The 21,489-nt window shown below is 37.2% G+C and overlaps 1 protein-coding gene across 1 annotated transcript in view; it reads right to left on the bottom strand.

Annotated features, from left to right (window-relative positions):
- The window catches only part of spon1a (spondin 1a), a 66,674-nt gene that overhangs the window by 37,461 nt on the left and 7,724 nt on the right, over window positions 1-21,489 (bottom strand). Inside the window, exons 4-6 of the mRNA XM_072381241.1 lie at window positions 16,403-16,476; window positions 15,838-15,960; window positions 9,741-9,889 (exon numbers count right to left, since the gene is read on the bottom strand). Coding sequence (XP_072237342.1) covers window positions 9,741-9,889; window positions 15,838-15,960; window positions 16,403-16,476 — 346 coding nt within the window. The remainder of the gene's footprint in view (window positions 1-9,740; window positions 9,890-15,837; window positions 15,961-16,402; window positions 16,477-21,489) is intronic.

Here is a 21,489-nt window from a genome sequence, read left to right as displayed (position 1 = left end):
ATGTGCAAGCGTTTGAAAGGCATTTGGCCTCATGTATATTTTAGTGTAACCCCTGTACACAACCCTACTGAGTATGGTCCGTGGAAATGCAATTTGTTATCCAATCCTTTTTTATTGTTTGCTCCAAAATTGCAAACTGCAGCGTGGGCAGCTTAACAACAGAATAATCATAAACAGCACCAACAGACTATAATAAGTCAAATAGAGAAATTCACATATAAACCAACTCCAAAACATGTATGCCAATCAAAAGATAAACAAATGGAACACCACGAGAGCCTTAATTAATAACTGATAAAAAGGGGAAAGATTTTCCATGGAGGATACAGATGCAGCATTAAGTCAAAACATTCCAATTTTTAGCATAAATTTTAATTCTAATTTCCCTAAACTGTGTCATCTCACACTCACAGGAACTGACAAACTAACTGGCACATCCAAAATAAGATAAACAAAATCTTTGGGAGCTATAATTCACCAACACTAGTGACTGGCACAGTGAGCAGTCCTCTCTCCGTTGTATGCCTCTACTCTCTCATTCCTTTCAGAACCATACACTGGGATGGCTTTATCAAAGCTCCCTCTGGCCAAAATATCTGATTCCAGAATAATCCATCTTTTATCATTGTGACAGTGGATGAGTCCGTGTGAGCTAAGCCAGCCAACTGTACCAAAGACTAGTTCAGTTATCATTATGTCCACATACACATACACATACACACAGTACATCCATTTTTACATTCCCAAGGGGCCATTACATAACATAAATCATTCCTTCACCCTTTAATGTAACCTAAACCAGCACAACTTCACACCTAACCACAACTCTTACTCTAATACTAACAGTAACATAATTCTAGCCCCAACCTTAAAACCAAGTCTTATCCCTAGAAAAGAATTATGGACCATTGGTGGCCTCAATTTGGTCTTAACTGGTAAAAATAAATAAAGCAAATAAAATCAAATAAAACACACACATTAACTAATGGTAACAATTGTAAACCAACCTCCAGCTCATACATATACACCTCAAAAACTCTCCATTTGCATGATAGTATTGATTGTATTGTGTGTCTCCTAATAAACTAATAACAGAACATGTTCATATACTCCAAATTATATGAATATTTATATGCACACACGCCAAAGTATACAAAGCTAACATACTGGCTTACTCTTCCCAACTGCATTTCAAAATGTGCTTGCCTTTGGCTGTTCTCTTCAATTTAAGCAATCATAATAACCGCTGTAGGAGCCAAGACAGGCATTAAGGTTTTTGAGAGCTTTGTTTTTCCCAAACAGGAATATCTCTGCTAGGCTCAAAAAGCTGACTTGACAGGCCAAGAGAAAACTGCCAGCTGAGATTAAAGAATTATTCCCTCTTAAACTCAACCGTTCACTTTCTTCTTTTCTTTAAATAGAAAGTCATGAAAAAGAATCAGAAAACAAAACCAACTGCAAACACAAGACTGATGTAGCAAGAGAGACGTGGCCAAAGGGGCTTGTGATGAGAAGTTAAGAATTTCTGTACGCTCTTTTAGCCACTGGATTTTGACATGGTCCACTGTGGCTTGACAAGATTGAATACAGAGCCGGGGTCAAGACTTCACCCCTTGGGAGTCCCCTGTTTAGCTAATTGCTGTCCCATCGTGGCAGAACTGACCTCCTGCAGCAGCACGCAAGCAGAATATAAACACAAGATATACAAGGAACATGATGAATAGTGTGCTGAGAGACAAAGGACAGAGAACAATAACAGAAACAGAGAGAGAAAAACAGCCAGCAGCTTACTTGGGAGATATCACATGAACATCTTGTGTAGCCAACTGTGTTGTGTCCAGAGGGTAGCATTAGGTAGCCTTCTGAAGAGAGTTACCTTGTGGAATTATCACTATAGCACGCTGACAAAAATCTGAGTTATTTAATTTATCACCCGGTCAAACAAAACACTTTTTTGAAATACGATTGCCCAAAAGGTAAAAGCACATCAACATACAGTGTCTATCACATAAAAACAACAACTTTTGACACTAATTAAGATTATCCATGTTACCTTTTTTTGTGTGTATTAAATCGCTAAACCCACATTAAAGATTTAGAAAATGTCCTCGGTTTTAATGGGTGATTTTCTCCATTCTATGCTTCATTATAGTGTACCATGGATTTAGTTCAGAGGTAGTAAAGAGTAAAGAGCTGTGCCACTGTGAATATACATACATATATATATATATATATATATATATATATATATATAGATAGATATAGTCTCTAGTGTTGTTCCTGGGTTTTTATTTGGATTCACTCTCCCAGTTTTAGAGTTATGGCCCTGAGTGCTCTGGATTGCTGGAATAGTAGCATTCCAACAATATGAGATTCACCACTCTAGTCCATGAATGTCTTGTCCCAATAGCCCACTTGAGTATGTCCTGTCCCCCTACACCTGATGCAGACCTTGTTTTCTGCATACAATTAGATATAACGAATGTAGTATCTTTTTTATTAAGAAAACAGTAGATTACTGATGAATCTGCTCACAGCATTTTGTGTTAGTTTACTATGGTGGCTCATCATAGTGCACAGTGGCTGCGACATAAGCCACTTTTTAGAGTTCGATTATTGCCAGCCATCATTACAATACTGTCAATAACTTTGGCTTGTATTTTGGGAACAAACATTTTCCCTTAACTGTACGAGCACAACTTTTTCTCTGATCTAAGTGAGCAAAAGGTAGTGCTTCATCCAAAAGAATTCCTTCATGTTTTAAATTGAATTCACCGTGTCAGCAAATTTGCACAAGCAACCACAACGAAAACTGGAAAACCAAAATGTTATGATGCCTTTTAAAAATGATAGTCAACCGTGAAAACGTCCTCTCTAATATTAATATCTAATATTTGATTTAAAAACAAATATATCTAGGTGAATGCAAGACAAATGTCAGCATTTTGCTGTAGAAATGAAAAGTGATAAACTCATGTCTTGATATATAGAGAATTTGTTTGGGTAGCAATGACTTACATCCACTGTATACAGAAAAAAATCCCTTCGCACCTTAAGGTAAAGTCGTTCGTGGCACCTATCGAAGATATTTAATCCTTTTCAGTGGTCATACTTTCCACCGTCAAGCTGAAAAGAACTGAAAAGAACTGTGTGGTTCAGGAAGGGGGGGTATGGTGCACTGTTATTCTTTCAAGCACAGCACTCCCTTCCCTAGTGATGTTGCTCTTAGGGTATCTGGTGTTAACATAAGAACACAATTGGACAAATCTGTTCTAAATAAGAGCTCAGAAATGGTAGTTTGCACTGTAAGATGTCCCTGATCTTTGTTTGGAGTGTCAAATGTGGCTCACCACTTTGCCTGAAGATTGAAAACAGCCTCATCTACAAAAACAATAATGTGACTTGTTTTTTGTCCTTGTTGGTCAAGATAGGTCATTACTGACCTCTGGCAAGTGATCTGGCAACTTAACAGACATCTGTGCATTCTGTGTCTTACGTATTTAAGCAATACATAAACGTCTCACCGATCGTGATAACTGAATAGATCATTTTGTATAAGATGCCTCAAATGAAGGACACTTGTTAAGAATTTGCAAAATGTATGAACAAACTGAGCCAATGTGAACAAGAGAAAATAAATTTAAAAACATGAACATTATGATTTCCTCCAACAAAAAAGGAGAGAGCACTTGTTTGTGTATTAGACACGCTCGCCTGTTGCTTGAAAAAGAAGCTATTCTATTGTAATCCGACAGTAGCACAAGATAATTATTCTGTCATGGAATAAATGAAGTGCGGGGGTTGAATCACCAATTATCAATGACATCAAGGTGAAGAGCAGCTTGATGTCTCACTCTGTGATGAGAGACTGGATCTAAAGATGACATTACAAGACCTCCAAATACAAAAAAATTACTCACTCAAAGTCATTCAGTCTTCTCTAATTCGACTTCTACAGATCTCTATGCGGGGGAAAAAAAGAAGATACACTTACTCGTGATCATAATAATGATAATAATAATAATTGGCAACCTATGGAAATTTTTCCACTTTGGTAACAAGATACTTGCGTAATGCAGGTTTGTGTTATTATCAATTCATAATTTTCTACACATGAGTTAATGAAGTAAAATCTATATGTGCACCACATATTCATTAATCAACTGCCTCTATGAGACGACGCTCAATATTAATGGTTGCTCACTGGCCCCTGGTAGCTAAACTCTGATACTGTTAAATGCCCTATTATGTGTTGTTAAATACGATGGACGTATTTATTTTATTATTTCTATATTGAAAATTGTTACTGTTATTAGATTCTACTAGTTGTCGTGCTGCTTTGGGCCAAGTCTGTCTACTAATTCACAACCTGTAGACCAGTAAGAATCAGTTGTTCTCATCTTGTAAGTTTTACAGTAACAGACAGTCCGAGCCAACAGGCTGATTATTTGGGTTCAGAATACTCCCCTAGTCACATGAGTTTTGACCAAGGTTGTGGGGGAAAAAAGTGAGTAACACTAAACTGAAACAAAACAAAAATGACAGCTAAGTGAAAATACAAAGGAACTTCTTACAAAGAGAATGACAAGAGAAAAACAAAGCAGACATGTAAGCTGGGTCAGATTCATTTCCCAACTTATTTTTGGGCTTATCGGTGGAATGATGATGACTAAGTTTACATTCTGATGATGTGGTAACAATAAAGAGCAAAATGCGTGCTTGACTCAAAGATTCCTATAAATTTACTTTAAGATAATAACTGTCAACATCAGTAAGCTTTACAACAAGCTGAATATTCAACTTAACAAGTTGATATTTGTTGATATTTTTCACTTTGTGATATTTCACAAAGTGAAAAATGTCATTCTTAAAAGGTTTTACAAAAACCCAATACTTGTGTTCCTCAACCATTCCTTGTTTGCTATATCAGACTAGTGCATTTACCAAGTAGAGTAAAAGTAATACATGGCACTACAATTTGTCCAAAGGACAAGTGGTTGAAAAAGATTGACGTCAAGGCCTGATGAAGTGGGCAGATGATTTAACAATAAACAATATCGAGACTTCAAGCTGGCTATGAAAAAACTCTCAGGAGGGCAGTCCACATACAGAAATAACACTAAAAACAACACGTAACCATAGATATGGATTGAATATATGAATAAATATATAAAAAATGTTTTAAGATGAGAATATGTATAAGATGTATAAAAAAAACCTTTTATGCCAAATTCTAATCTATCTGACCAGTGCCAACACAATTGGATTGAAGTAAAGCAAAAAGCACTTGGCAAACAGACAGATTTTAGTGCAGTGAAAGACGTTTTGAAGTAATTCTCTGTACACAAACAGAAACACACACACACACACACCTGCTCCTTCGGTCAGAGCCAAGGACCCAAAGGAATCTCCATATCTATTATTCATTCCCCACGCTTAGAACTTCAGGCCTACGGTTCTCAAAACAATGAACTGAACTGAACTGAACTGAACTGAAAGAGTGGCAGAGGGAGAAAAAACGGTTTAAACACCTGTTCTGCCAGTTAGCTCCACCACTGTTTTCAATTTCAACCATTTTGTCTGTCATAAAGTAAAATCGAACATTGAGATAAATCCTGCATAAACTTTTTACACTCCGAAAGGAATCTAAAGGTGTATCTCATAAGTCATTTTTAAAAACCTTGTAGTTAACAATGACTAAAGAAACAAAAAAAAGGAAAATATAAAAAGGATGCAGCTGTTTCAAGTGATACACATCTGTATTTTATTTATTTTTTATTTTTTTACTCAAACCTATTTAGTGTTTTTGCCTCTCTGCACCACAGCTGTGGAGCTCATCATAATAGAGGATTCTGTAAGCGTCTGTACCGTGCAATAATGAAAAACACCCCATGCTGCGAGAGGAAATAGGAGATTTCATAATCCGTCTGAGGCCTTGTGCCTGGTCGCTGGTCCATGGAGAGAGTCTCATTAAACTTCTCATTAGTGACACACTGGGCTTCTGTAATGACTGAATGCATATATGAATCACCTCAAACATGAAAGGGGGGGGGCAACAACAATGAGCTTAGGCTGCATCTCGGTGCTGACAAAACCTCCGATAAGAGCATTTGTACTTGACAAATGGAACAACATTGCACATCTATTTACACTCTTGGAAGCCATTTGTAAATAGAAACTGATTCTGTAACTCACCCCTCAGCCTCCAAACTACTGGAGGTATGAAGCCTCAGGACACTTTTAACATATACTGCTCTCTCTTAACACCTCCTCATCCACATTTAATTTCAACTTGACTTAATTCCATTGTAAGTATTCTGAGACAGTAATGGTAACCTTCATAATTTCAGGCGGTTACAGTGAGATGAGTGGCATAGAGCCATGGCAACGTGCACAAAGTAAAAGAATTGTTGAGCTGAAGGCTGAATATGAAAGATGCCTGTGATATAAAATATTTATATATTTATATTGGTGAACAGGTCAAGCAATAACCTTGTATGGGATGGATATCAAATTTAACCAGCTGTGCGTGTTATCTTTTCTCTTCATATTGGAAATTGTCTTCTTCTTCTTAAGAAAATTGTAAAACAAAACAAATAACTTTCAAAAGACTATGCAACTTAATGAAAAAAAAGGTGTATTGAGTCCCAGGGTACATTATATGTAAATTTTTATATGTAAACCTCACATCTGATGGGCCACCGCAGCAAGTCAGATTGTAAAACACACCCCAGTCTCAGCTCTGCAAGGGTGGCAAACTCACATACAAAATAAAGCCATCTCACTCTGAATTGACATAAGAAGGATTAAAAAGGTGTCGGGTGCATGTGTGAGTGTGTGCAAGTTTGCGTGGACTGTATGCCTGCTTGGCTCTGCAAATGAAACTTTGTATGAACACTCTGATCAGTGCACCCTGTGGCTGGAGCAAAGCTTGTCTATGAATATCAATTTTGCATTTATCGCTAGCTGCTCCCCCCCACCGATGGCTCACCTGACACAGAAACGAATTAGCTTTCTGTTTGTGTCAGCGTTTACCAAGTAGAGCTGTATGGCTCAAATGAGGCAGACTCCTTTACCCAGCCTCCTTACCTCAAGGACATGGACTTTGTGTTTTATGATTCTCAGAAAAGTGGATATAGTCAACATGGCAGATAGTTGTCTCAGGAAACAGAACAGTTTTCATTGTCTAGTCTTCAAAGACAGACTGTGAACATAAACAAGACAGGAACAATTTGTCTTATTAAGCAGAATCACAGAAATTTACAGACTATCATGTTGAATGTCCAGTTCTACAAACTGGCAACACAAAGCCCCAATTCAACATGGCTATGACAAATGTCCCTTTTGACCCTTTTATTTGGACAATCTGTGTCATCTAGTTGGAAATTCCATGAACAAGTTACCAGTTTTCTGTTTCTCATTCTAAATACATATATATATAAATACCCTTTCTCTGTAATCACAGACTACACCTTTATTTGCAATGACAGCAGTTAAAATGGTTCTTGACCATCAAGTTTTCTATATTTCTCCATTTGGATTTTGGACCACTCCTCTAGAGAGACACTTCCAAACATTGATGATCTCTGTTAACCATTTAACCACTTTTTCTGCAGCTTCATATCTTTATCTTGCTGGAATGTCCAATAGTGCGCGATGTCAAGTTTTTCTCTGCAGGAGGCCTGATGTTTCACTCTAAAATATCTAGAATCTTTACATACTCTTCTTTTCTTATGGTGCAGTTTACTTTGACAAGATATAATGTGTAAGCCATTGGATGAATTGTTAGATGAGTGTGGACAACACTGTGGCCCCAACAAAACAATAATTAAATACAGCGAAAGCCGTGAAAAAAATATTAACAGCATGTAGTGACCCAGGGTCGAAACCTGAATCGCATCCAGAATCTGTCAAGGGAACAAAAGGCCAGAATAGTGGTAAGGAAAACTCCCGGCCGTAGAGACAACTATTGAAGTGAAAAGTGGTCCAAAACACCAAAGAAGGCACACAAAAAGCTTGTTGGCAATCATAATAACAGTTTGCCGGTGATTACTGAGAAAAGATATGAGTAACTTTGAATATGACACATTTCCTTAGATTGAAAAAGGAAAGCCTGCAAATAAAAAAATATATCATTATGTCTTACTGTCGTCTCTCACTTGTTTTATGCTATTGCCCACCAAAACAACCTCATTGTTTGTGTAATGGTTTATTTTGGGCTTAAAGAGAAATAGCAATGAATGAACAGCATGCAACTTTCTAGAAGCAGACCAATCAGGGTCTTTATTGATTGCCTGTGTAATCATCACCTTGTATTCACAAGTCAGCCATTTCCACTTTTCTAGTAAGCAATTACTGTTGACAACAGCAGCTTGAACCACCGCACACTTCGTGATGATATGATTGCAGTTGGAGATGAAAAATGCCTCTCTGCTTCCTGTTCAATCACTGATATGAAACAGACTATATGTATATGTTTTCTTTTTCATGCACAGGCATTATCGACCCACTTGTAAAAACAAAAGGTTAATGTTCTTCCTATATTTGACTGTATGAGTAAATCAATTCTAATTTTTCTTGTGCACCTGAAATAATTGCATGTAAACTGCATACACAACACCATTCATTCCTAACTGTAAATACTAAAAGATGAAGAATAAAACGTATGTTTATCAGAGCTCTAGACTGTACTCGTCCATCAAATATAATGCAATTCCATTCTCATCTCTTTGGTAAGAGCTAACTTCCATAATTATTGAGGCTGAGAGGTAAGAATAAAGCCAGAAGAGATTGTTCTGTATAACAGGGGGAAGGTAGCAATGACACAGAGACCCCATTGCTCACACTACACTCTAATTATCTGCTGTGTCTCCAGGTCTTCAATATTAGCCAACAATAAGCACTGTGCAGGACCATCTGCTCTGCCAGCACAGGTTATTGTCTCTCAGCCATGGAGAAGAAGTGAAAGAAGAAAGATATGCCACGCTATTTGTGAGAATAATAAAGAGAGGAGAGACCAAGGGAGAAAGACCATGAGATGTGGGGGGTTAAACCTGTATTAAAAAAAAATCTAATCTAATATGTGAAGAAAGGTGAACGCTTTAAAAAATAGTTTAAAAGTAGGACCAAAGAAATTTCCATTGGGAAAACCAGTGAAGACATAAGTCAGCCTTCTTGCAATCAATTACTAATTAACTGAGTTTATGGTGATTACAAGAGTTGACTCCTACATTCAAAGTTCCTCCTGAGTCATGTCAAGCCCTAAGGTGTGATAAAAGATTAAGTGATCCACGGGACGATTTCTTTATGTAACCTTCTTCAGAGATCGAATTTGCTACTTTATGAAATTTGTATTTAAGTTATAATGATTTTTAAAATATTCACCATCCCCATCTAATCTAGGCCAAACAGAGGGACCCAAACAGACACTGTGAATTGGGGATGTCTGAATAGTACATATAAGCTAGGAATAACATAGATGCTTAAAAGCACTAATCGGTTTGGACAATAAAGTCAATGTAATTTATCAGAAACTATAACATCCTCTGAGGCCCTTGCAGAGTGTCACAAGTCATCTCTTTACAGTTTTTTTCATGTCAAACTGTTCCCTGAAGGAAAGCTAAATATTTGTATCAATACATTCATGTACAGTATTTGTAAAATATATTGCCAAATATACATAATCCTCGAAAGATTCAACTACATTTGCACTTTCTGTTTTTTGTATCGGAAATTCTTACCTTCTGTCTGATTTCCTCCTCCATTTTGACAGGGGAGCCCAGCTCAGCAACCTGTTTAACCCCTTCACTGGCAAAGCCACCGTATTCCCACAGCACATAACTCTTAGAGTGGGAGGCACCAATGATTGCTGACCAGTGATTGGCACGACCTGTGAAGCCAGACAATAAAACATGCCGTTAGCTGGACATCTCAACATTTTTCCTGACATTATCTCTTCATCATTCCATTACAGATCATGTTTTCGGCGCTGTAGAGATGCACATTACGGTCCATTAGTTTGCTGACTGACAGACCAAACATCTCTTCTGGTGCAAAATATTTATTGCCAAACAGTGATTCTTTACAGTATCCATCCTCTACCTGCAAGCATACAGAGTATGCAACAGTGGTGTTATCTATAATGAACCACTGAGGTAATACAGTCATAGACAGTGGAAGCTGCAGCCCTATTGCATCCTTTACTCTGGGGCTTAACAGGGCACAGAGTACAGCTGTTCTCATAGAGGTTTATAGACAGGCTTTGGATGTTTACAGGTCATTTTTACTAAATCCTTACACTTGCACTTTTGGTGTATGGTCGTCTCACATGTTCTCATCTTATTCTATGCTCTGATAATATCACACTGCCTAAGATTTCTACATCAACTTGGGATTTCAATCATAATTCAAAGCCCTGATCAACTTCCAGTGAAAATTAGTCATAAGAACAGGACTCTGATCACGAGTTTCAACACGTAAAAATTCAGTTACTTGCTGAAAGATGATTGATGTACCACATACTGAAATCTTCTACATGAAAAGCTTGTCAGTCTATGTAAAGTTAATTTATATACTGTAGTTCTACACTTTAAAAATATCTCTGCAGTTCTGTGAGTCACCATCTCTGCCTTCTGCTGGTTCCCAGAATTAATCTGAACGAAGACTTTCAATATCTTGAAATCATTAATTGTAGAAATGTTAAGTAATTCCTCAAAGATTGCTGTAAACATGGTTGATGTTGGTTAGGATAAGCATCTTTCTTGTTTTTTTTCTTGTGCTTCTGCTTTGACTCAGTGTAGACAGTTTGACTTTCTTTGCACTCTTTTTGAAAAGATTACAGTTTGAGTTATGATTTTGCTTAAGATGGATTTTCTTTAGTCTTTGGATGAGTTTGACTTAGTATTTCTTGCTCAGATGCAGTGCTCCAAGGTTTGATGCTTTCTTCCTTCTACCCTATAAATGCTATATTGAAGCCATGATGGAATGTGTCTTTATCCCGTTCTCTTAATGTGATAACATGCTTCCAACCAGCCAAGGAAAACAATTAAATTGGACTCAAGCAGTTTCATCCGCTAATTCACTACAAAGATCCTCATTTTGCTTACAGAACCCTTCAAGGTTATTTCTACTTTATGTCTTTAAAAACCAAAACCAGATCAATTAATTAAGTGGAATTTTCTGTTCCCTCTTCCGATGCTCAATGGACACCCAGGTGGTTCCACTGCTTTGGAAAACAGCAGTTGTGACCCCCTTTCCAAAGGTCTCCCATCCATCCTCATCCAAGGATTACAGGCCCATTGCCCTCACCTCTCTTTTAGTTAAATCACTCATAAAAACTCACATCATAAATTCCTGTAATTATGCCCTTGACCCTCGACAATTTGCCTATAGATTTGGGAGGGGGACAGATGCTGCCATTGTAGTGCTGTTAAACTATTTTTATACACATCTGGAGGGTTGCAAAACACATGCTCGAGTTTTATTTGCAGACTTTTCATCAGCATTCAATACAATACACCCACACATTTTAGCAAACAGACTTAGGGACAACTTCCAGCTGAACTCTACACTAATTAATTGGATCTTGGACTTCCTGAGTGGGCGGCCACAAAGAGTGAGGGTGGGGAACACATTATCTGTGGTCCGCTTCACTTCAGTTGAGACACCACAGGGTAGTGTCTTGTCACCATTACTATACATAGTGTACACGGACTGTTGTCACAGTAGGTACCCTGGACACCATATCATTAACTTTGCAGATGACACTGCTGTGATCAGTTTATTGGGGCAAGACGAAACTGAACAGTGGTGTGAAGCCTCACAGTTGCAACTGAATACCTCCAAGACCAAAGAGTTGATCTTTGATTTTGGACGTGGGGCTCCCTCACCTACTCCGTCTCTGATAAATGGAGAGGAGATAGAGATGGTGTCGGAGCATAAATATCTTGGTGTTATTATTGACCACAAGCTATCATGGGATCAGTGTGCTGATGCTGTTTTTAAAAAGGGCCAACAGTGCTTGTATTTTCTTAGAAAACTGAATTATTTCAATGTTGATACAAAATTCTGACCAAGTCCTTTATTGAGAGTATTCTATCCTACTGTATTGTATGCTGGTATGGGCATTCCAAAATCACCCATAGGAACAAATTGGGGAAGATTGTTAAAACCTGTGGCAAAATCATTGGCAAGCAACATGTAGACATGTACCAACTATATCTGACCAGATTACAACAGAAGGCAGACAGGGTTTGCATGGACACAACCCATCCACTTTCAGTGGAATTCATGCCACTCCCTTCTGGTCGTTGATACAGATACCTTAACGTCAGGACCAACCGAGCAAAAAACTCTTTCATTCCAATGGCAATAACCCAATTAAATAAGATGTGGTAAGAAGAACGACTAGAACAATATTAGTAGCACTGCATAGCAGTTTAATTTATTTATGATATATAGGCTTCTAGGGAAGTGCAATATACTCCTTACTGTATTTGATTACTGATGTGTGTATGTTAAGTATTGCATAAATAGTGCTGTTGATTTAGATAAATATTTGTAGCACTGCACAGTAGTTCTTACCGATTTATGTTTTTAGGCCTTCTAGGGAAGTGCAATATCCTTCTTACTGTACTTAATATGCATGTTATTAGATAAATAGAGATTTAGATTTATTTATGACATTAGGCTTGGTAGGGAAGGGCAATATGCTCTATTTTAGTGTACAATATTTATTACTATTTATTTAATGTTTATTAGTGTTATTTAATGTTTATGTGTTAGACATATAGTGCTGTAAATGTCTGGTTCAATGTCTGTTTGTAGATTATATGTCAATGACTGTACTGTAAAACAAATTGCCTCTCTGGGACATTAAAGTTTTCTAAGTCTAAGTCTAATATTTTAGAATATTGTGGCTTACCACAAGTTATTCTGCTAGTACAAATTTAAGTGCTCAACATCTGATTCGTGTTCTAAACGTAGAGGTTTGCAACAGGTGGAGCATGTTCAAAATTCCACAGAAAAGCTTTTACTTTTATAAGAAATCAGAAGATTAAGATGTCTCTTTTTTTGGCATACTTGACTTGGTTTCCAATTCACTCAGCAGTAAGAAGATTTTACAAATTACTTTTAAAGTTACTACCTTCAAATAATATTTGTGAGCTTTTTATTGTCTTTCATATAACTAAATATAACTATTGAAGAATTAGGTTTAGTTTATGCAATAGGCTACAATTGCTGTGTGAAAGATATCAGTTGCTTCAGACCATAGGAACAGTAAAGGCCTGGCTTTTGTATGTGTAGGCTCCAAAAAATAAAGCAATGTATAATTGCTAATAATCCATACATAAATTCCTTCAAATATTAATAGAAAGACTGATTGGATTTTACTAAGAATAGTCCTACAAGCCAAAAGCAGACACCTACGGTGATGAGATTTATGTGGTGACTATGTGTACAGCTTTGGAAATAGTGTGACTATGTGTCGCACCTTAAAGCAAAGACCAAGGTAAAAGATCAGGTACTTATTTGTGTGTCTTAATCAGATCAAAGATATCAGGTACAGTAATATTTTGGGGTTTTTTTTCAAATAAGTGCTCTGAAATGATTGATGATGATGAATGAAATGTGTGACCATACCAGGCATTTGTCAGCTAATAAAAGAACTTAAATGTTATGGGTTTCTTTTGCAGCAGAAGCATAATTACCTGATTCAGCAGTACACTAACCATTTAATAGTTTCCTGACCTTGAAATTTGCTCATCCCAGTTGTGTGCTAGATAACTGCCAAGCTCTGTCTGCCCATGAACAGGTGGGAGTTAGGAGGCTCTGTATTTGGAGGCGAGTGGGACTTTGACTGTGCGTTGGGAATACTATGCTATATTATGTCTATGGTGATGAAAAGTTTGGCAAAAGGTTCTCACCAGCATTGCGCTGCAAAAACTGCAGTTCTAATCAATACTTTATGTGACTATAGGCCTGTTTTGTATCAGACGATTAGATTGCTTGAAATTTCTCCTTTTGATTTCAAAACTTTATGTGCTATACTGATTGTCAAACAGCCTGACTTGTCTTCAGGAGTCTTTTTGGGGAAAAAATTATTTTTCAAAACCAACATTCAAATATGTTTGTTTTAAGCCCAAACATAAAGAAAAAACTTTTGCTTTAAATTTCTTTTTGCCACTCAACTATTGCTGTGATTGGTGGAGATACCTGTACGGAAAATATCTGAAAATTATGGGATGCTATTGAAATATTGATTCAATGTTTAACTGCTTATGTGGATTTTGTGGTTTTAAAGAAGAAAAATGAAAGGATTAAACAAAAACGCAAAAATGTGTTTTTTTTAATCAACAAATGCCTTGCTCTGGTGGGTCCCCAGCCTTATAAAATTATTCATATAAAGGGTATGGTTTTATTTTGACATAGTTATACATTATAGTTGGTACTTTCAACTTTAATGTATGGTCTGTCTTGCATAATAGAAAATTTTGTAAGATTTTTCTTGTACTAATCCATCAAAAATTGCTGCTGACACCCAGATCGCTCCTAAATCCTTCCTCTGTCCAGACATGATGCCACTGCGTGGGCTGAATAGCCATGTACTGTTGCATGAATTAAAATGGGACAATAAGGAGAAAAAACAATAGAACTGTCAAGGTTATCATGTCTGCAGCAAAAGGTCCCATTGGCCTGTTTTGTGGGGAAATTTGGTCTCAGAATATGTGTCACTACAGTAGTTCAGCTGCAGTTGAAGGGCACATGATAAAGATAAAATGATAATGTGACAGAACAGCAGGTCTCAGAAAACAAAACATGTCTCAGTACTGCTTGCAACAAAAATGCCAAGTCGGGTCAAGAGAACAGAGGAGAAAAAGGACAAAATTACCATGAGACCTTTTGTAGTAAGTGAATACCACTGTCCCGTGCAATATGTGCAGTGTTATAATAACTAGTTACCTCGGAAATGACTTTGTGCAAGGAGAAATCAATCTGTAGCACCACAAGAGTCAGGATGAAACAGAAGCCACACAGCTTGCCCTTTCCTCTTCTAGGTTGATCTATCTTCAATGTGCGTGTATGTGTTTTTGCGCATATGTGTGCGAGAGTGAGTCACATACCGGCTACTCCCTCCATAAGACAGTGAATTAGGGCTCCTTTCGATCTGAGGGTTTATCTTATTCTGCTTTAATCAGTATATTGATCTGACTGGCGAAAGGCTGATTTAGACAAGAGAGGCAGTGTAATCCGTAAGTCTATTCACATCCTGATAGTGTGGCTCAAGGTTATATGCGCATCTCACCCATCCATTGTACAACAGCTCACCACCCACAACACTATGTGCAGGGGCTACACCACAGGGCTTAAACACCTTTTTTTTTAAATATTACTTCTTGGATGTGTTTTTTTTTATCCTTTTGTTGCGTGGCCACAAGATAACAATTCGGACTGAAAGATAAGATTAACAAAAATATAAAAGTATAAAATCTTAAACTTTACATATTCAAATGTTTCCTGTAATTCTATCACGTTTTGAAACATAGTTTCATTTAATAAGACAACATAACATATATTTCTACTAAAAGTTTGGTATTGTATTATCGAAAAAAAATCACTTGAATATAAATGATAAAAAAAATATTAGAAAATAAAGAAAATATATAGTGTCCATGTTTCCCATAATAAAGAACAACACTGCTTGTTAGCAATATCAGTTCATGATCGGTTTAGATCTTTTCATGCCAGCTAACTGAAGGTACGAAGAAACTTATCAGATAAACTTGTATATGACATAGCTGTGATGATATGACAGAGGATCAGAGCAGCTTTACTTACGGGGATAGTCTTTGGGATGAATCTTCTCTGACCAGTTCCCGTAGAAGGTGACTCTGTACTTTGCTGTCCCGCAGGCACAACATTCAAGCAGAGGTCTATCAGTAGCATCCCCATACAGGGATTCTGTAAATAATGTGAAGAGAGAAGGGAAAAGTAAAAGCAAAAGAGGACCATGAGATATGAACATTAGTACAAAGAGATGAGAGCGATGCTCATCATACAGGAGATGAGTAGTTGACATAGTGGGGTGCCAAAAGGGAGAGGAGAGGAAGGGCATGAGGAAAAAGCACACATGTAGCACAGTTCTTTTGATCTGTTGCTCTGTGTGGCACGCAATGTCATGCACAGCCAGGGGGTCACATTCATGTCCAATCCTTCACATGCCTGAGCATAGCAGCAAAAAGGACTGGCCTTGCACCAAATCAAGAAGGAAGGAAAATAGAATAAAGCAAGAGGCAAAAAAAGAGATCATCAGTGGAAAGCAAACTAAAAAACCAGCAGGGAGATTGAAGCAACTGGAAATGTATGGTTAATTATTTCTTCCAGGCCAATAAATAGAGCCTACCTTTCTCACACATCCTCTTAGTCAGTACGCCTTCATCCTGGAAATAAATTATCCTCTTCTGCACAATGCTAGCCCTGTACAGAGTGACAAAAGGAGGAAGAGGAGCATCTTTGTTTTGGCAGTTTTAAGCTGAGGAGGCAAACGAGTGAATGCAACAACACGGAAAGATTTCTGAAAAACATGAGCTTTCACAGCTTAGCAAAAACAAAATCAAAAGTCTTCAGAACCTTGAATTCTGTCGCATTCATCAGGTGCACGGTTATACATAATTATTTACCTGTTATTTCAGTTTATTAGAAAATGGTATGAGAGCCCACACGGATCTATTTTCATTCATGCTGCATTTCCCGATGACCACAAAAAGTATTCATCAGCATTAAAGTATACGTCTAACGGATATGACAAGTTTAAAAATCTAAGGAAAAAATATAGGGAGAATAACGACAAAGTAGAGAACATTTTTTGAAAGCACAGAAATACACATTATATTGTGTAGTGTGCACGGCATTGTGTCGATAAGAACTGTCTGACAGGCCAGCAGCAATGCTCCCCAAATGAGAGGCCTGGCAAAGGGTAGGTTCACTAGATTGAGCTGTCTCAGAGGCTTGTTCAACTCGGTGGTGGGGAACACAGGTCTAAGAGGGCTCTTGACATGTAAATCAGTCACAAAAAAAACTTTGCAGAGGCCAACGGACTTGAGAAAACAACAACAGAAAAACAAGCCTCCGGGGACCTAACTTCCTCACAAACACCAGCCTTTTACACCAGCCATGGCTTGAGGAAAGTTTCCATGGGGATAAATCCCAACGATGAGGAGCTGGATGGAGGTGCTGACTTAACGACAGAGCCAGATGGGCCTGGTCCAGTTGGACAGCTTATGTACTATTTATTCTGGAATATTTTAAAGCTACGCTGTGCTGTGCTTCTTGAGCTAAGCTTATTTCAGAACCAAAAACTTTCAGCGAAGTAGTCAAGATTAACATTAACTTTAAGTTTAATGCAGGTGTGCTTCAACTCTTAAGTACTTATTGAAGGGCACTGAAAGTGACGAAGACCAAGGGGAATATTTGGCTTCATCACTATACTCCAGACCCACATTCTTGCTGTAAGATGTAATGTATTTGTAATTCATTGTAAATGGTGTCTTTATATTACACATAAAGGTAGAATATCTCATTAAGTTTGTTTTAACTGACACATGCGGTTCACCTCTGTCAACTAAATTTCCAAATTATCTTATTGATATTTATCAGCTTCCTAAATTGCCCACATATATCTCTCCATAGCAGCGTTTGTCGCTTTTAAGTGGCTTTAAATGTTTTTCTGACCATAACCTTGCTGGGAGTCTTTATAACCAAAGAAGATTATTTTTAACCATTGCCTGCTTCATTTTTTCAAACATTTCTGCATGCAACCCATGCAAGTGTCTTTGAAAACAAAGAGCTTATGAAAATTAAATACAAGGTTTAATATCAAAACTTTATCAACAGACATAATCAAATAGTGTTTCTTAATATTTCGTTTTTATTTCAAAACTAACCCTTTTTTTATTGCAAGGTTTGCTCGCATAGTTCAACTGTTAGGAGAACACATCTGTCATATTTCACTTTCAGCCTTCATAAGCGGTGCATGTTTGTCAGGAGCCAAACGTGTTGTCAGTATTATAAATGCCCCGATGTGCCATTTAAGGCCACATGTCTTGTTACAATAATTTAAAGAGGACTTTAAAGAAATATTTCAAATTGTTAGTGGTCATATGAGCCAAACTGGAAAGAAGAAAGTTAAGGATAAGGACAGTCATGTGGGCAGCATTTTAGAAAACACTGCTTACACCATGTGGTTTTACTTTGTTGGGCGCAATGGCTCATCCAAATACAAAACATCAAACGTCTCCATACAGTACAACTTGTAAGCTATGATGTTGATCATTTAGTGAACATGTTAAGCAGTTGGATTTTCAACCTAAACCAATCTAAGCTGTTTCTGACACCTAAGTTTAAGTATGTAGAAAATGAAATAAAGAAAGATTTTTTCTTTGATTTTTTTTCCTAGAGTGAACACTAAAGAGTTAAATCCCTATCACATACCAGTTAGGAACAAATGTGCTCAGATGAGTAGCTCTTGTGTTATGAATGATGATGACATGATTTAGGGATAGGTATCAGTTTAGTCTGCATTGCCACTATGAATCAGAGAGAAATCATTGTACTGCTTTGTCTGTTCTTTTAGTATATCTGAGCTTGGTTAACCTTGATTTTTATTACATCCATTGTTTGTTTGCAGGAAGTAGGAAAAACATTGAACAATCTGAGTGCAAATACCAATTCTTTTTTAAAATGAATGATGGATTCCATTTCCAACAGACGCTCAGGGCAGGCCTTATCCTGCACAGTGTGTGGAAGAACCCAGCAGAGAATAAAGACTTGTGTATGTGCCTGAGCAGCCATAAATTGTACTTTAATTCAGTCTTACACACAGTTGTCAGCTGATCAGATTGTCATCACCATATTCTGCTAGTTCACTGCTGCTTTAATTGTTTCAAGCTTTTGAAGAGGCTGTTAGCGACTCTGTCTTTTAATCAAAAGTGCATGCTAATATTCTCACGTCAGTATCATACCCTAGCATATGTCATTTTAATGATTCCAATAAAGTACTCCGTCAATACACTCATTCTGTCTCACACTTGTGTTTCTATAATTCAAACATCAATCTTTCCACCAATTATATATTAAAAGTTAAGTGTGGATAATATAGTGATGTACTGGTACAAATCAAAAACTGCAACCAATTAAAAGCCTGCCCCCGAAACTATAGTTACCGCAAAGGATGGAAGACATTCTCTAAATCCAGTGTTTAGTTTGTACCTTGTGGGCCACTGTAATAAATTGCAGACGTCCAAGAGGGAAAACCTCATCTCTTTGGACATATAATTTTTTGGTACGTTCTTGTTTACATGCAATTCTTCACCAGTAAATCTAGCTATTAACATTATATTGCATATTTGCCAATACATTTCACCCTAATGTTACATTGAATAATTTATTTTTCTTACTTACATACATAAATAAGTTTCTGCCAACAATCGGTCTCATGTGCACTACTATGGAATGTATTATTCTTAAATATCTAAGATTATGATTTATGGCCAAGAAGGCCTCTCATAACGTGGATGAAATTATTCAATGTAAGCGACACCACCAGAATATCACTAATTGTTCACGCTTTAATTCAATCTCACCCCAATTTCACATATCTCCCTCAGAGGGAGGAGCACACTCTGCCTCACTGCTTGCCCACTTTCCCGGGCTGGCCAGACAATCAGGCAGAGTAATGCTTATTTAACATCCAATTTAAATTCTATCTCACTTTGCTGGATCCACACCACTGCCGATCCCAATCATCCCAAAAGAGCACTGATTTCAATGTGTGTCTGTGTGCCGTGTGGTGTGTTTGTGTGTGTGTATGCGCACGTGTGTGTGGGGTGGGGGTTATATATATATAAAATATATATAAAAGGGAAATAAAAGAGACTGAGAATGAGTGAAAAAGAAAAGAGAAAAGGGTAAGACTAAAAAAATGCCTGTGTGTTGTGTGTCTACATGTTAAAGAAAATAAATTCTCATGTGATTGTATCTGCTCTGGCAGCAACAAAATTATTTTAATGTAACAGCTCACATAAAAACTAAACTTAACTTGAGTAAATTAATTCATTTTGTTCCGTTTGCTCAGACAGAGCTTTTAAAAAACACAGTGACAGTACGAAAAGTCCACTGTAATAACACAAATATATCTACATCTCATTTTTGGTGGTCCAAAAGAAGGCCACTTTGACCATCATCATTGTGTTAATGGAGATAAACAGGTTCTGACAGCTGCATGTGGTTGTGACATTCACCTAATCACTGATGCACTCAGGCAGCCCATTAAAGCGCCTTCCCCCACCCCCGATACTAGAAAGGAACATGACAAATAAATTGCTTTTCATCCACAAACAGAAAGATTAAAAGATTCTGGCAACTTTGATGGTAAACAGAATATACAAAACATTTTCTGAACTGATTCACACCACAGGGATTTCGTTCTGATGACACCTCTTGACTTCAGGCTGACATGTTCTTGTTGCACAATTACGGCTCATGTTTGATTTTACTATTAAGTAGTCTCTGATGAACAGAATTCAAAATTAATTTCATTGAATTCAATTTTTCGTAAAATCTTTCATTCAGATTAAATAGGTGAAAAAAAATGCATCTTTCCAAAAACTTACCTTTAATGAGGAAGCAATTGTTATAGCGCCAAACCATAAGTCAGCGCATTTCACTGATTTCTAAAGACTTTTTTCTTTTTTTTTGCATGTGTCTATATTGGATGCCTGTTTCCTCTTAAAATCCCCTTAGAACTTTGACCAGTCACAGGGAAATGGCTGCAATGCAATCTAAGGGGGTGATTGTTTGAGTCCAAGCAAAACAGTTTGTTTTGACCACAAACAGGTTCAGAATATATAGGAATAATGATTTCTAATCTCACTTAGAAATCTTGCATGAGGTAATTTGTTGCAGTAAGAATATGATTTAAATGTGATTAATAGCAGAGAGATTTATTGTGGGACTAGTAGAGTGACAAAAAGGCAAGGCTTTAATAATATTTCTTTCCACTTCCAAATACAGCCTTGACAAGAGAAATTTGGGGTACTGGGACATGTATATGTGGTTAGTTGCGCTATATCACCCCCCAAGAGAAAAGGATATTTGTCCTCTGTCTCAATATAGGAGCAATTTCAAACATATTGAATTTCTTAATGGTTCACATTACTAAATATGGAAGGACCAAATTTTGTACTTACCGAAAACATTTTTGAAAGAGATGCTTTGCGATTATGTAATACCCCACACTGCAACAGCAAGTGTGCTGTGTGTCTTTGAAGCTCATCAAAACTAAACAAAGTGGCAACTGATGAAAGACATCACCTGACTAACTGCAGCACATCAGTATCAGATCCATTTACCTCTTTACATAGCCACAAAAGCTTTTAACTAAATAGCTCTGTGTGGTTTAACAAATATGTTGTGACAACCAAAGATGTAGTA

Source organism: Leuresthes tenuis, unplaced genomic scaffold (assembly GCF_036924035.1).
Source record: "Leuresthes tenuis unplaced genomic scaffold, fLeuTen1.0.hap1 SCAF_2, whole genome shotgun sequence".
In the NCBI taxonomy this organism is placed as follows: Eukaryota; Metazoa; Chordata; class Actinopteri; order Atheriniformes; family Atherinopsidae; genus Leuresthes; species Leuresthes tenuis.
The sequence above is the reverse complement of the archived record's forward strand: the minus strand, read 5'-3'. Positions and strand labels throughout refer to the sequence as shown.